The 17,415-nt window shown below is 40.6% G+C and overlaps 1 protein-coding gene across 1 annotated transcript; it reads left to right on the top strand.

Annotated features, from left to right (window-relative positions):
* The first annotated feature begins 6,895 nt into the window (after nt 1-6,895).
* On the top strand, nt 6,896-14,638 carry smim22 (small integral membrane protein 22). Its single transcript, XM_069906632.1, has 4 exons — nt 6,896-7,021; nt 12,187-12,380; nt 12,928-13,001; nt 14,465-14,638. Exons 2-4 carry the CDS (start codon nt 12,251-12,253, stop codon nt 14,510-14,512), a joined length of 252 nt encoding a protein of 83 aa, XP_069762733.1. The 5' UTR covers nt 6,896-7,021; nt 12,187-12,250; the 3' UTR covers nt 14,513-14,638.
* The last annotated feature ends 2,777 nt before the right edge of the window (nt 14,639-17,415 follow it).

The raw sequence follows: 17,415 nt of genomic DNA, 5'->3' as shown, positions 1-17,415 counted from the left end.
AATTATCTCTGTGGCACTCGTGCGGGTAATCAGTCCAATTCCAATGTCAATATCATTTTTGTTTTGAAGTTCCACAAAGGCAAAGTGAACAGAGCCGTTGCCTTTAGATGTGAAGAATTCATGGTATCACATTATTTTCCAAGAGCACCTTCACTAGTTAGATTTTCAACACGTTGAACAGCAGTGAGCAGTAATAGTTTGTGATCAACAATTTTTTTTTCTCTGAGAGACTTCAACTGTGTACTTCAATCGGCTCCATAATGGGATCCTTGGTACATCTGCCGTTCATTTGACAGCCTCAAACCCTTTAGAAGTGAAAAGTGTCAGATTGCTTATGTTTGCACATACTTCACACCCAAGTTTATCATCCTTGAAGTCTAACCAGGGATAAATTTCCTTCTTTTTCTTCCACATTTCTTCAGTCCAAGCCCCTGAACAGGAACAGGCCTGACTCTGAAGCACCAGTACTTTAATTTGGACCCGGTTACAAAATTTGAACTAGAGGCAAGCAAAATGCAGCTTTTGTCTCTTTTACTGTTGACACGATCAGTCTCACTCCTCTGTTTGTTTGCGAAAGAAAGAAGTTAAATGTTGTTTGCTTGGACGCCATAGGGTTGATAGAGAGAAAAATTTACTTTTTTTAAAAGTGAGTAATCCACAGACCATCAACCAGGGCCTGCAGCACTTACCCAACGCTCCTAAGCAGGTGTAAACATTACAGAAATAAAGAAAATAAGTTTTTCTTTGCACTTTTAGCCATCTAAATTGGAACCAAATAATCAAGTATGAAAAAAAAGATTATCTAATGAACTATTGCTAAAGCCACAAATATCGTTGAGTATTGGAATCAAAAGAGGTAGGTTGGCAACTCTGCCTCGTACCGTTTTTATTGCTGAAATGGTTGGACAGGAAGTGTACCTGTGAGTAGCAATATCCTCACACATATCAGGTATTACATGGTTTAGACCAATGCAAATCCTGTTTAGTCTTTAAATATATAAAAAGTTACAGATGCTTGAATCATTATATAAATGATCGTATCTATACAAATAAAAAATATCATATTTTGGAAGTGACAAATATTAATGAGGGGGAAAACACACAAATGTTGGAGAAACTCAGCAGGTCAAACAATGCCCTTATGTACATCACCAACTTATAAGATTTGAGCCCTGCATCAAGGTGTGGGGGAACAGTCTGAACAAAAGGTGGAAGGGGAACTAGTTAAAGGGGGGGAGGGGAGAGGGGGGGGGGGGAAAGACAAGCTGATTAGTGGATGCAGTGAACTCAATGTTCATGCCCTGAGGTTGGAAGGTGCCCAGATATAAAATGAGGTGTTGTTCCTCCAATCTGCAGGTGCTCAGGGTGGGGTAATGTGAAAGGCCATGGATAGACATGTGAACTTGAAAGTGTGACTCAGAATTGAAACGGTTGGCGATGGGGGAGGAGAGGTTTGGGAGGTTTGGAAATGCATTTCGCCTTGTTCATTGCCTCACTAAATTACTCTTCAGAGAAACTATAGTTGGTGGAGCTCGGCCAAAGGGTTGATCCACTATTAATGATAGTTGAAATGATGTAAAACTAGCTTATAGCTAGAATTTTTTTTTTCTATTTGACTTGTAAAAAAAACCCTGAATTTATCCAGAAGAAGATTTTGGATGATGACCTTGAATACTTCATCAAAATCAGGCTGAAGATAAATGAGCAGTGAATTTTTATTTCATTATTTTTGACTTTTAACCTTGGGTTTCGATGTTCATTCCTTGCTTAATATAGCTCCGACATGGAATCCAGCAGTGCCCATTGGAAAGAGCGGGAAAAATGCTTACATTCGTGTATTTCCCAACTTCCTAGGACAATTGGGGCTGAGCGAGGAAGAATTTCACAAATACCCATAAGAAACTCCATGATTTCACCAAAAACAATCAAGTATCCTATTAGTGGCATTTCCCCCACCCCCTCTCCCCAACATCCGCCTCTATAAAATCCCCTGTATTTAATATGCAGCCACTGTTAAATTCCCCATTACTTAAAATTCCCCTTTTGTTTATTTTGCCTTTTTTTTTTACAGAGATGCCAGAGCAGTGAGCTCCGGCAACATTGCACCCCTGCATTTAGGCCTCTTGATTGAGGCCTGTTTGAAACAGGTGGGTACCACTCCATGCTGGAGTGAGATGTTGAAGATGTCTGTGAATACATTGGCAAGTTGGTCAGCACAGGTTTTCAATACTCGGCCGGGTACTCCATCTGGACTGAATGCTCTCTTTTAATTCACTCTCCTGAAGGCAGCCCACATCCCCCTTGGATACTGACAGTAGACGATCATTAGGGAACATGAGGGCATGCAGTGGTTCTTCCTTGTTCTGGTGGTCAAATCGGGCAGAGAGTTCATCTGGAAGTGAGATCTAGGAGTGTCTCTTTACTGCACTGGATTTGGTTTTGTAGCTGGTTATGTCATTGAGGCCCTGTCACAGCTGTCAATTATTCGTCATTGTTTCCATTCTCATCTGCAATCTCCACTCTGCCTGGGAGATGGCTTTTCGTAGATCACATCTGCTCTTCATGTGGAGTTCTGGATCTCCGGCCCGTGATCTGGCTCTCAGTAGGTTAAGGATTTCAAAAGCTGGTGTTGGAAGTGGAAATGTGAATAGAAAATAGTGGGAAGCAGCAGGTGTGGAGAGGAAAAGGTCAATGGCCCTGCCTCAGCACTGGTTTTACACCTTCCCCTCTTTTTGTTTCACAGACTTTGGCTCCAGAAAGGCAGATTCATTCTGACCCCTGCTGGACATCATCATCAATTGCAGGCTGATAACTGGCAGAACTCAGCCTGAATACACACTCCCCCCCACCCCCCACCAAATCTTCCACTGCCTGTATTATTTTCAAGGTTGTGTTTAGACCTGCTCAGTAATCAACACATTCATTCATATGAATGGAGAAAAATAACCATGAGGGAGGATGGCAAGTGGTAGTTACTTGGAGACTGCAGATGCTGAAATCTGGATGTGTCAGATCGTCAACCATCTCTTCGTCTCCACAGATGCATTTCTCCAGCAGCTTGTTTTTGCTTTACATTAATACTTATTTAATTGATTAAATAATCTACAAATACATCAGTGACATAGTTAATAGCTTTTGTGTATTATGATAACGAACATTCAAGTCAAGTTTATTATCATCTGATTGCACAAGAACAACCTGAAGAAACTGCGTTCTCCAGTCCTCAGTGCAAAACATGCAGACACACAGCCAGACGTAACAGACATACAGACAAACAATACATATGCAGGACAGGGATTCATCAATACAAATAAATAAACATTCATGAATACGAGAGTCTCGGATGGTTAATGTGAGCAGCTGCTTTGGTCATTCAACATTCTCACTGCCCGTAGGAAGAAACTGTTCCTTACCCTGGTGGTGCTGGCGGTGATCCTCCTGTATCTCTTCCCTGATGGAAGTAGCTGAAAGATGCTTTGTGCAGGGTGGAAGGGGTTCTGAATGATTTTGCATGACAGTTTTGACATCTGATTCAGCCTGATGGTGTGACTGAACCCGAGCTGCCCAGATGCATCTGGGCAACTTGTGTTTGGAAGGGTCCTGTCTCACTGATCAACTGGGTGCTGGCGTACCTGTAAAGGTACAAGTCCAGGAACCTGCACCAGTTACCTTGATGAAGGGCTCAAGCCTGAAATGTTGGTTATGTATCTTTATTTTTGCGATATAAAATACACTGTTTGAGCCACTAAATTTTTCCACCATTGTGTTTTTATTTCAATCACTGTGTCTGCAGACTTTCATGTTTCACTCCAGATAAGAGATGGTTTTGTGCACAGGTGACTGGCAAGAGATGAGATCAGGAAGAATTACAAGGAGAATTTGCATTTCTATAGCACCTTTTACATCAATGTTTAGAAAGTGCAGTATCTAGAATACTAAGAAAGATTGAGTAGACTGGGTCGTTATTCACTGGAGCTTAGAAGGTTGAGGTGGGATTTGATAGAGGCATATAAAATGATGAGGGGGATAGAGTAGATGTGAATAGGCTCTTCCCCTTGAGGGTAGGAGAGATTGGAACGAGGGGACATAAGGGTTGGGGACAAAACTTTAGAAGTAACATAAGAGGAAGCTTCTTCACTCAGAGAGTGGTGGCTGAGTGGAATGGCCTTCTGGAAGTGGTGGTTGCAGCAGGGTCAATGTTGTCATTTAAGAGGAGGTTGGATGAGTACATGGATGTGGGGAGGTTGGAGGGTTATGGGCAAGGAGCAGATAGATGGAACTAGCGGAGTTCACTTAAATCGGTGCAGACCACAAGGGCCGATATGGCCTGTTTCGGTACTGTAATTGTTATATGGTTATATAGTTCAAATCCCTTCACAGACAGTACTTTTGATGACTTGTAATGTAGAAAATCTATCAGATAAATTTCTGCATAGCGAGTTCCTACATACAGCAACAGCTTCAGAAATGAATATGTTTTTAATTAAATCAACATTGAATTGAAGGAAAGATAATGGCCAGGAGATCAGAGAAAACTTCTCTACAAAATAATGCCATGCAATCTTCTACCTCCCCTCTCTCAGCGGGATATAGTTTCAATCTAATAGTTCAGCCAAAAGACTACCTCTGATAACATGGCTTTCACTCTGAATTCACTGGAACATCAGCCTTAGATTTTGAGCAAGGGTGAATGCAGTCACCGACATACAAACAGAAAAGAGAATGTGCCCACTCGGGCACAGAACTCACCCTATGAGAGAAGTGATGGGAAGCACAGGCAAATATTGTCAGTGACTCGCAGATCTGATGAAGGATCTCAGACCTGAATCGTGAACTCCATTTCTCTTTCCCAAGATCCCTGCCAAGATTCTGAGTGCTTTCAGCCTTCTCTGATTTTATTTTTGTGGTGGTACACCACCGGCCTACTGCAGGGGGAAACCTCTGTACCTGCAGAAAGCACGGGGACAAGACAACACCTGTCCGGCTGTCAATCAGAATGGACCAAGCCCCACCCGGTCAGGTGTCAATCACCCTCCTGGATACAACCCTTTGAAGTCACTTTGAGCTCACAGAAGCACACTTTCACAGCTGGCTCTGTGGAGCTTTACGTCAAATAAAGCCTGTTGTACAGTCTTTTGGCTTTGCCTCTGACTGACAGCGCACCACAATTTTGGATTTCTCCCACCTGTTGATTTTGTTTTTTTGAATTTCAGTGGCTTTCATTGCAAGGGATCAGGAATAGAAGTGCAGTATAACTCCAGGGCAGCCAGTAACATCAACTGCCAGGATGAAATCTTGTTTGCAGGGAGCATCGGCACGCAGATTAGTACTGCATTGTGTAGTAGACACCCAGAATAACATACCTATTGCAACATTACTTCTTCCTTTCTCCCCCCATAAGAATAGCAGAAATTTTGTTAGATGTCTGGTTTTTGTTTTAATATACACTGAGACAATCCTGTGTCTCCCCATGGAAGGTTTATGTACTTCCAGCATTTTAAATAATTGCTTTAAACAGTACTCATTTTTGCTTTCCAGTAAAAAAAAACTTGGCTGGCCTCTTACCTTCCTTGGCTACGTAGGAGATTGAGGTATTTTGCTTGTTTCTGAAGTCTGATGTCAGTGAGTTGAGTAGGATGAAAATTTTAATCCTAGGCACAATGGCCTCAGATGGATAATGAAATTCTCCCACAGGAGGTTTTGGCAGAGACCTATGGGGTGGGGGGTGCCTCTGAGATCTTAGTTCAAGTTCAAGTTGAACTACCTTTGCCTGTTGCCCATGTCTTTGGTCCATGAGGAAATAAAACATCCGTCCAGATTTTGGCTGGAACATTAGTGCATCTGTACATTGTATTTACATACATGATGATAGGCTCACATTGAACTGCCTATGTAAGCTCGCCTCATCTTTTTCTAGGCATCCTTCTGTCTCGGAAGACAATGGTAGTTGGTTTTAGAGCAGCATCTAGAATGACTCAAAAGATGCACTTTGGCATGACAGTCTTGGCCATACTTGCTGCAGGTAAAGTCACAACCACAGCAAATATCGAGGGCCAAATGGCCTGTGCTATAGTGTTCGATGTTCTATTTCAAAATATTTCAGAATGTTTAGAAACTTAACTACTTAAACAAGATGTAGGGTCACAACCACACAACTTCCACAAAACACAAATATTACATTTCATGATTGTCAGTGTCCAGACTGATCTCAAATGTAGAAGTATCAAACAGAGACATCAATCATACCACAGCTTGTTTTTTTTTCACCCTGAAATGCCAAAAGGTTATACAAGGATGTGGCAAATATTGGCAGGTCACAGAGTAATCAAGAGTAATTCATCAAGTCATAAGGGAGTACACCCTGCTTTCCTGGTTCCCCTCCCTGATCAGCAGTGTCCCACTCCTGCCCTTACCTTGGATGTGAAGGTGGAGCCAAACCAGTGCCACAGGCCCTCTAGATTCCAGCCCAGTGCTGTGGTCCGAGTGTTGACCAGGCCTCTACAAGACATCGAGGAGATTCCCTTCCCCAAAGTACCTGGACAACATGAGACAGCCTGGGGTGAGGCTTTCAAAGACATCCCTGATGGTCAGAGACCTTTAAAAATGGGGCAAATACTAAAAACTCCCAAAAAAAGTAAAACAAATAACTGATACATGACTTTAAAGGGGGAAAAAAAAAATGCTTTAAAAGAAATGAACACCTTCTTTCTCCGAAATAAAAACTGACGGGCTCCTCACACCTCCGACTGGAGTCGATGCGACCAATCGGGGAGCTCCTTCAGTGACCAATCAGGGAACTCCCCCAGTGACCAATCAGGGAGCTCCCCCAGTGACCAATCAGAGAGCTTCCTCGATGACCAATCAGGGAGATCCCTCGGTGACCAATCAGAAAGCTCGCCGGGCAGGACGTGTGATAAAGGGTCGGGCCAGCAGACCCAGAAGGATTGAGTTGGGATCTTTGGTCACTGGCAGGTGAATGGTCGGAGACGATTGTCGTCTTAAACTAGGTAGAGTGGAGAAGGTAAGATATCAGGCTCAATGTCAATTCCTATCATTGATCTTGTGCTTCCCCAGCTCCCAACAGGTGTGGTAACAGGTATGGAAACCAGTGAAGGTCTACCTCAGAGCGGTGGGCTGCAGAGTTATCCCAAGGGTGACTCACTCCAGTGTATGAGTTTCACTTGGCACTAACTTCTTCAACGTGTTGTTGGAATGAAGGCAACGCCACGTTTAAAAGCCCCCTTCTTTTTGCCTTCACGGTAAATGGGTGTGAAGCGAGGTTAAATGCAGGCGAAGCAAGCCTTTCAAATGTGAAGAAGGCCAGGGTTTCTTTTTTAGGGAAGTCACTTCCCGGTGTTGTCATGCATCTGTCGATTTCCTCATGACTTAACCTGGCAGTACCTTAATTTGCTTCTATTACCAAGCAAGGCAACAAGTGAATTGAGGAATGGACTGAATGGTCCTCAAGTAAATGGTGAAATTGCCCAATATAGAATTGGGCCTGCCTTTTATACTAATCCCTTTTTCAATATTTTTATTAACATTGTAATTTCCTATCCAAATAATAGAGTACATATGTTAAAATTCAAAAAAGATACATTACACTTAAATCATATAATTTCATCCAACATACCCACATTTTAATCAAACAGATTATATTGTATTGATATTTTATTATTTTTTTAAAAATGAGAATCTAAACCCAATGCCAAGGAAAAAAGCTGTTTGACCAAAAGAAAGATGACAGAATTCTTTGTCAGAGAGATAAATTTACCTCATTAATCAACAGTTCTACCTTCATGACAAATCCAAGATTGTAAAAGAAAATTTGGATTCAAATTGGAAACTGAGCCTAATCTTTAAATTTAAACATGACATGATGTCACATAGCCATCAAGCTATGTCTGTTTGTGTTGGGCTTCTATTCCTTTGGAGCAGTGGTTCTCCACCTCTTCCTTTCCACTCAGGAACCACTTTAAGTATTCCCTATGCCATAGGTGCTCTGTGATTGGGAAGAGATTGCTTTTAAGGTGGTATGTGGGTGGGGAGAAAAAAAAGTTTGAAAACTACTGTTTTAATCGTCCTGAATTGACTTGTTATGTGCACAGTTTCACTTCTCCAAAGGAAATGGGCCAATGACAATTTTTCCTCAAGCAACATATTTCAGTAACAACTGGGTCTAGAGCAGTGATTCTCAACCTTCCCACTCACATACCACCTTAAGCAATCCCTTACGAATCACAGCACCGATGGCATAGGGATTACTTAAAGTGGGATGTGAGTGGAAAGAAAAAGGTTGCGAACCACTGCTCTGGATCTTTCCTGTCCAATGCCTTTTAATCATTGTAATTGTATCTGTGTCAACTGCTAAATGTAATTATAATTTGCATTATTAAATCCAGAAGTCTGGATAAATAAACAAGAAACTAGAAATTATCTGAAGATTCAAAGTTTATTGCTGAAAATTGAGATTATTTGTGCATGCTTTTTGGCTGTTATAAATGTTAATATTTTCATCATGGATGTCCAAGTCACCTGCTTGATGGAAGCTATTAGTGAGTGCTTTGGCATGTGGATGACAAACATCTGCTGAGCAGATGGTAGGTGACACAAGTTCAAGTAAAGTCTGATTTGCTACAAGCCTTGTTTTTTCTGGGCTCCAGCCCCACATATTTTTTCATAAATCTCACACAAATGAACACATTGCTTGTGATATTAAGAGTAATGATTTAAGTTGAGGTAACAGAAAAAGTGTTAGGTGGACATGAGTGTGCATGTTAATGTTATCCTCAAACTGTTAATGAGTTGGACTCTCTTCAAGCGGCACTTTAGTTATTGAAATTTGCTCTGCAGTTATTAATAAATTGGTTGAGAGTGTTTTAATTGAAATTAATTAAACTTTATGTTTTTTATGATCCATCTGGTCCTGATGGATCACTTTAAGGTTTAAAGTGATTTAAAGATTAAAAAAAAAGTTAGTAGTAATTTCTTTGGATTAAATATAGAAGGATTCTGCAGGGATTTAAGAGGAGTTGTATGGATTTAATTCTCCTATCGGGTGACTTTGGTGTTAGTGAGTGACTGACCTCTCAGTCCAATAATTTTGAGGATATTTACTACAATTGTGGTTAAATGACTTGTGCAACTACAAGGCAAGAGGTCAGGCTGTAATCCAAATAGCCATTTAAACTTTGTTGGGGTGAGTAAGAATTTTGAAGATTTTACTGTTTGTGTAGACTTTGCCAAAGACCTGGATTCAGTTGTTTACGAGGTTATCTGGGATAGGTTAAGGATTTTGTCACTTGTTTTAGATCTTTGCACTGAATCTTTTGCTGTGATTAAATGTTCCAGGGACAAAAGGGCCCCTCTTCCTATCAGAAGAGGGGTAAAGCCTGGTAATTCCCAATTTTAGTTGTTGGGGACGTACTTTTGAAAAGGAAGGGAGAGTTTTAATCTCGACTGGGATTCGGTGCTGGTTAGCGAGTGTCAGTGAAGATGCTTTCAAAACTTCCTGGTGGTCTCTGAGCATTTCTAAACCCAGCTGGGGTGACCTTGGTCTTGTATTAATTATCGATACAATGGGATTCTGAGATGCTACAGAATTTATTTTTGTTAAGAAAATACTTGATTTGCCTACACCTATGAATAATGGTTTGTACTCCACCATCCAAGGGAAGAAATCTTTCAGTGGGAATGCACAGCAAAAAAGCGAATGCTACGTTGGCCTTCATTTCAAGAGGAATAGAAGAGTAAGGAGGTGATGATGAGGCTCTATGGGGCCTCAGAAAAGATTTACAAATATGGAAGGGCTGACATATGAGGAATGTTTATGGCTCTTGGACTGTATTCATTGATGTATAGAAGAATGAGAAACATTTTGAATGCTGAAAGAATTGGACAGAGGGCACAGTCTTAAAATTGGAAGGTAGTTTTCAAGTTTGTTAGTGTTAAATTTGCAAGCATCAAAACATTGATCACTCAGTACCAAGGACATATCATGCATGCATTCACCAGTACACATATGCTGGTCCAAACACCTGCTTGACTTGGGTGATTCCTTGGGGGGGGGGGGGAATGAGGTACACACCTTACCGTAGCATTAACAGGAAAACAGCTGCTTTATGTGACTTGTCCCTTTCCACCTGCTGACATCAGTGACAACATGTAAACATCATAGTTTCACACATCAGTGATTCAACCTCAAAATGGCCTGCTGCTTGAGCATTACAAACCCATTATCAGGGAGCTTGTAAAGCTCTGTGTACTCCAAGCTTGTGCAGTCCCAGCCCTTGTGTTGAAAGTGGAATGGATTTGTCATAACTTGGGTTGTAGGTTTACACAGCATTTTTTTTCCTGCAGAAGAAATGACACTGGGCAGTGTCAGATTTGGAAATGAATTGAATGAGGGGATAGTATTATTTTCTAAGATGGTCTGGTTAACCGGAGATGCACTTTGAAAACCACTGGAAAGTGCAAGGTCTCATCCTTGTTAACAAAACAAGCAGAATAATGTTGCCCTCGGGTACTTTGTGCAGGCCTGTTTTGTAGATCTATACTGCATTGAAATAGATTCCTGTATACACCACCCTCCATGAAAATGTTTGTCTTTTGTGTACCTTTTAAATCCTAAGCAAAAGACTTTGTTCACATTGTCTAAACCCTTCATGAGACTGCATACCTCTAGGTCACTTCTCGGCAGCTTAAAGATCCTAGTCTATTCAACTGTTTTATAACTTGAGACCCCCCCCCCCCCTTGCTGTAAGATGTTGCTATAAAGATGGAGGAGCTGAAGTGTGGTGGTGTTCCCTTGTGTTTACTGATGAGACTTTTCTGCCCTTGTGCTCTGTTTTCCTCAACAGGACTGGAGAACATTGGTTTGTTGGGTTGTACTTGTACAATTAGATGACAATAAACTTGACTTGAACTCAATTTAAAGATGTTTACTGATCATGCTCTGTCTCAAGATTATGTTGGTATTTCCAGTGGACAATGCATTATGATGACTTGGATGAACAATTAAAAACTTAAGAAATAGGAGCAGGTGTAGGCCATTCTGCCCCATTGAGCCAGCTCTGCCATTCATGGCTGAACTGATGATAGGCTCATCTCCACTTACCTGCCTTTTCTCCATATCCCTCAATTCCCTGAATTTGTAAAAAATCTATCCAACCTTAAATATATTCATTGAGGTAGCCTCTACTGCTTCATTGGACAGCAAATTCCATAGATTCGCCACCTGCTGGGAAAAGCAGTTCCTCCTAATCTCTGTCCTAAATCTACTACCCTGGATCTTGAAGCTATGTCACCTAGTTACTAATGGGAACAATTTACTTGGCTCTATCTTGTGTTTTAATTATACTCTCATTCTTCTAAATTCAAGTGTGTACAGCCCCAGAAGACTCAATCTCTCCTCATAGGCTAACCTCCTCATCTCTGGAATCAACCTGGTGATCCTCCTCTGGATGCCTCCAAAGCCAGTGCATCTTTCCTCAAGAAAGGAGACCAGTACTTTGCACACTTGCAGCATAACCTCCTTGCTCCTAAATCATATCCCTCTAGCAATGAAGGCCAACATTTCTATTTCCCTTCTCAATAGCTTGCTGGACCTGCAAACCAACATTTTGTGATTCATACACAGTCACTCCCAAGTCCTTCTGCAAAGCAGCATGCTGCAATTCCTTTCCGTTTGAATAATATGATCTTTCATTTTTCCTTCCAAAGTGAACAACTGCACATTTACCAACATTGTACTTCATCTGCTAGACCTTTGTCCACTCACTTAACCTGCCTATAATCTCTCTGCAGGCTCTCTATATCCTCTGCACAATTTGCTTTTCCACTCAATTAGTGTCATCACCAAACTTGGGTGCACTACACTCTGTCCCCTCTTCCAGATCATTTATGTATATCGTGAACAGTTGCGGGCCCATCACTGCCCCCTAGGGAGCCCCACTCACCACTGATTGCCAACCAGAAAAACACCCCTGTATCCCAACTCTCTGCTAATACATCAGCCCCAAATCTATGCATTCTTATGAAACCTTATGGATTGCCTTTTAAAGCTGGAGGGTGAGAGATGGCATTGTGTGGGATGACCTCATCTAAGGAATGGATTTAATTTTTTGCTGGGTGCATGGTAAATTTTGAATGACGAGTCCTTTATTTTACTCTGCACATTGGTTTTAGTTACCAGTTGGCACTTGGAACTAACCTCTGCAACGGAACCATCCCATCACAGCTATTATTGAGAATGGCAAACCAAGATGTGGGAGTTCAGATTGAAGCTCAGTTCAACGATATTGTGAGGAGACTACAAAGCAAAGATCTTTTTCAATCTAACTGGGATATTGCCACTTTTGCTATCTTCTTTATCTTTATTGGTAAGTTGTTAAAGGCCAACAAAGATGAATTTTCAGTGATTTGTTCTACATTAAAAATCAATTACTAAAATGATATTAAAAAAATTCAGCCCTTTGGTCTTTTACCATTTCAGGTACTCTTTACCAGTGGTTCTTAACCTCTTTCCCCACTCCTCACATACCACTTTAAGTAATCCCTTACTAGCCTCTGAGCACCTATGGCATCCTATGGTTAGTAAGGAATTATTTAAGGTGGTATGTGAAGCGGGGGGGAGGAGGAGGAGGAAGAGAGGTTGAGAACCACTGCTCCATACAAAACAAACGAGGATACACATTTTCTGTATGGGGTGGACTTTTTAAATTGCCGATGGTTAAATCCCATTGCTCAAGTCAGAGGGACAAGTGCTGTTAGAATACTGAAAGTTTTGTACCCGGTTGAATATTACACCACCGAACATCTTACGATGATAAGAGTAGGAAAATTACCTGCCAAACCTGAACAAACCCAGCGGCAGAAAGGCTTGCAATGTTTGCTAATTCTTCCTGGTATCATGTTTCTATTCACCAGGTGCTGTGTTGTTTCTGACTCTCTTGGTTGTGGTTCGCTGTGTCTGGGGATGCTGCTGTTCTTCCCCCAGAAAGGTTTGTGCTTTTTTTCCCCCCCAAAACCCCTCTGAAAGTGTGAATGGATGGGGGTCAGCACTTCATCCTGTTCAAACCAGGAGAAATGCTGTATGTATGTAAACCAGAGAAATGTAAAACTTGCATCGGTGACTGAGGTAGGCTCAAAAGCAAGCCTGTGACTTCTCGTCAGTGGTGTAGTCAGTCTCTCAGCCTGCAAACAGGTCCAGCTTGTTCATGCTAAACTGTGCCTTTCTGCTTTAGACTCACTTGCTTGCCTTAGCCCATACTCCACTGATTACCCCCATCCAATCCTTTTTAAAGGAAGCTAATGCACCCTGCCTCTTCATCTTTAGCAGCTTGTTCCATATGCCCAGCACCTTGAGTCAAAAGTTGTATCCTTGCATCTTTTCAAAATCCCACCCCTTCACCTTGGAGTTATACCCTCTTATCTTGGCTTCTCTGTCTCAAGGAAACTCACAATTCACCTTATCTGTCCCTTAAGACGTTCTAGACTTCAGTGAGATACTAACATCCATTGGTCCAAGGAAAACAAGTCTAGTTTTTCACTCGCTAATCCTGACAACAACTTCATAAACCTTTTTTGTACCCTTTCCAACTTTATAATATCCTTTCTCTAACTAGGTGACTGAAGCTGAACACCATATTCAAAGTATGGGCTCACCAAAGTCTGGTATAACTTCAGCATAATGTCGCAACAATTGTGTTTAAGTACCCTGATTGATGAAGTGAAGTGCCTCAAATGTTCTCTTCAGAACTGTCTACCTGTCCTGTCATCTTGTTGATAGAGCAATGTTGATAGATTTTATCTTTCTGAATCTTCTCCAGCAGTTTCCCTACCAGATGAACAGGTCTGTAGTTGCCTAGATTATCCTTGCAGCCCTTTTTTAAATAACAGCATTCCTCCAATCCTCTGGAACTTTAACTTGAATTAAAATATCTGTCAAGGCCCCAACAATTTTCTTCCTTGTTCCCCACAATGTTCTGGGCTGGACCTGGAGATTTATTGATCTCGCTATGATCCACCAAGGCTGCTCACTTTCACTTCACCTCTTCCCTCCTGATGCAGGCATGCCCTAGGCTATCTTTAGTTTCCTTCCTTACCTCTCACTCCTGCTTGTCCTGGTCCACAGAAAACATTCACAAAATATTAATTTGATCTTCTTTACCTCCTGGCTCTCCTTGACAAAGTCTTTCCCTCATGGCCCTTTTTGTTCTTGTACCTAAACATTTTAAATTCTCCTTTGCACTGTCTCCAAATTCATTTCAAACCCTCCTCCTTTTCTTCTTCACCATGCTCCTACTATCCTTGTCTCCAGGTATTCCATCAAACTTGTCTGCCTGTATGCATCCTCTTTTTGAAATCTATGCCTCTTGTTAACCTGAGTTATTCTTCAGGCATTTTGATATAGAAGTAAGAATAAAGGTATTTGAAATATTGCAACCTGATTTTTCTTTTCCAGACTCCAAAGCACAAAATTGGTATTGATAATGAGGCACTGGAGCCTTAGAACTTGAATTGGATTTTTGATCAGCAACTGGATCGTTTAACAACCTTCAGTGCATTATGGAATCCTGTGCAGTACTTGATTTGACTGCCATCTTTGAATTCAATAAAATGTAATTATTTTTAGCAATCTTGCTTCACTTTGGTAATAATACTTGGGATCCACACTACAAACTATCAGTCAGGTAACTCACTGTACAATTTTAGTCTTGGGTTAATACAAGGAGATCTTGAAATTGGTTTCTTAATAGAAGTAGATATGCATTATCTTGGCATTCAACTGAGTAGGGATGCAAGTGGGGAAAAACAATATGACAAATTAAACTGCATCTAATGTACCAGTTTTTAAATCCAGCATATTAGTTGTAATTGTTAAAATTTTTTAATTCTAATTGAAATGAATTTAACTGACTACTGTGAAAACTATATAATCACCTTGGAGTTCAATTTATTTATTAACTTTTCTATTGCAACATTAATTTGGATAAATTGTTTTATTGTACTGCCAAAAAAACCATTACAGCACAGTACAGGCCCTTCGGCCCTCGATGTGGTGCCAACCTATATACTCCTACCAAAAATATAGTAAAAGCTTCTTGCCTCGTAATCTTTCAACCAGTCTAAGTCTCTTAAATGCCCCTAATGTTTCAGCCTCCACCATCATCCCTGGCAAGAAATTCCAGGCACTCACAACTGTTTATATATATATTTTTTTTTAAACTTTTCCCTCATGTTTCCCCTTAAACATTCCTCCCTTCACTTTGTAGAAATGTCCCCTGACGTTTGCTATTCCTAACCAGATAAAAGGCGCTGGCTATCTACCTTGTCCATCCCTCACAGAATCTTGTAGATCTCTTAAGTATCTTCTCATCCTTCTACGTTCCAGAGAGAAAAGTTCCAGTTCTGCTAATCTTGCCTCAAGATTTTATTTTTCAATCCAGGCAATATCCTGGTGAATCTGCTCTGCACCCTCCCCATAGCTTCCACATCCTTCCTATGAGGTGACCCTGACTGAACACAAGTGTGGTCTCACCAGAGATTTGTAGAGTTGCAACATGACTGTGACTCTTGAATTCAGTCCCCATTTAATAAAGCCTTAATCTATCAGTGTGTGGCAACCTTGAGAGATGTATAGATTTGGGCTTCAAGGAACTTCTGTTTAGTATCTGATCATTAACCCTGTACTCAGCCTTCTGGTTTGGCCTTTTAAAATGCATCACCTCACACTTTTTTTTAAACCTACGACAACCTATCAACATCTTCTCCAATCTTTGTGTCATCTGCAAACTTACTGACCCATCCTTCTGCTTCTTCATCTTGATTATTTAAAAAAAATTACAAAGACCAGGGTCCCAGAACAGATCCCTGTGGAACTCCACTAGTCACTGACGTCCAGGCAGCATACTTTCCATTCACTACTTCTCTGCTACTTTCCACATTTTCAATCCACAGTCAAGGTTCTGTGGATTTCCCTGCCTAATGAGCCTCTCATGGAGGATCTTGTCTTGCTAAAATCCATATCTACCACCCTACGTTTAATTTCTTTTGTTAACTCTTCAAGGGGAAAAAAAAAACTCCATTAGGCTCATGAGGCACAATCTTCCCTTCACAAAGCCATGTTGAATATTCTGAAGTGGACTGCTCATAAAACCTATCCTTAAGAATCTTCTCCAGTAGTTTGCACTGACTCAAGATTCACTGGTCTATAATTCCCAGAATTCTCCCTATTGTCTCTTGCAAACAACATTTTAATGTTGTACTATTTATTGTAAATTTCAAACTTAAAATGAGATTTTAATACCTTAATGATGCAGTTGGTTTCTTTGCAGCGAAGTTTTAAAATGCAAATACATTTTCTGACTAATTACCCACAATGTGCTGATTTGCATTACTTCTGATGTTTTTAAATGAAATGTTTTAAATGAAATGTTTTAAAACTAGCCTGCTTTACTCTGAATACAGAATGATGTGACATTGTTTACATGTGCTGTAGACAGGAGCAGAAAGCCTCACATCTGTTTGTAAGATGAGAAATTTGCCTTGATTTCACTTTTAATTGAAATGTTAATGAACATTCATGCAGATAAAAAGAGAATGGGGAAAGTAACAAAGAAATGTATTGAATGGCCTTGCTTAATTTGTCCTTGTTCCAGATCTATCAAAAATTCAGCTCCTTTCAACTGAAATCCTAAAGCTTTTATTGCCACCATTCCATTCAGGTGATTAGTTCAAGTATTGATATTTTCCTGTAGCATTGAAAGATTGAGTACAAAATCCTCAAACCCACTTGCAATATTGTTTTGTGAAGATGAGCCATTTTAAAAAATGCAGCATTAATTTAAGGGCCAAGATAATCCCAGGATGCATATGACCAAATGATATATGAGAAAACAACTGTCAAAACTGAATTAAAGTTCAATACGAGACCACGGAGTATGAAAAGTTTTGTCTACTTTGACCACCGGATGGCAATGAACCTAGGAACATGCATTTGGGGGTAAATTTGGACGGTCCAGTTACATAGATTCTTAATTTATTTTGTGGATAGAAAATTGTACAATTGAGTGGTGATATAAAGATGACTAAATTCCAGACATGAGCTTAATGTACTTGTTTAGAATCGCCTCTAATGCTGAGAGAAAATGGTACACAGTACACCAGGTGTAGTAGCCTCAATACCTGTACCAATACTAGTTTCTGAACTACACCCTCTTGTAATAAAGACCCAAGTACCATTTTGCCTTCCTAATCACTTGTTGCATCCTGATTCACCAGGATATTTTGAAGGACACATTAAAAAAAAAAATTCTGTTTTATACCTTCACAAATGTTGGAGAAAACTATGCCCCGATGAATTGTATCAAAATACAAGTCTTGTGGGCTATGCACAACAGATCAACAATATCT

The sequence above is a fragment of the Narcine bancroftii genome, chromosome 12, assembly GCF_036971445.1.
Source record: "Narcine bancroftii isolate sNarBan1 chromosome 12, sNarBan1.hap1, whole genome shotgun sequence".
In the NCBI taxonomy this organism is placed as follows: domain Eukaryota; kingdom Metazoa; phylum Chordata; class Chondrichthyes; order Torpediniformes; family Narcinidae; genus Narcine; species Narcine bancroftii.
The sequence above is the reverse complement of the archived record's forward strand: the minus strand, read 5'-3'. Positions and strand labels throughout refer to the sequence as shown.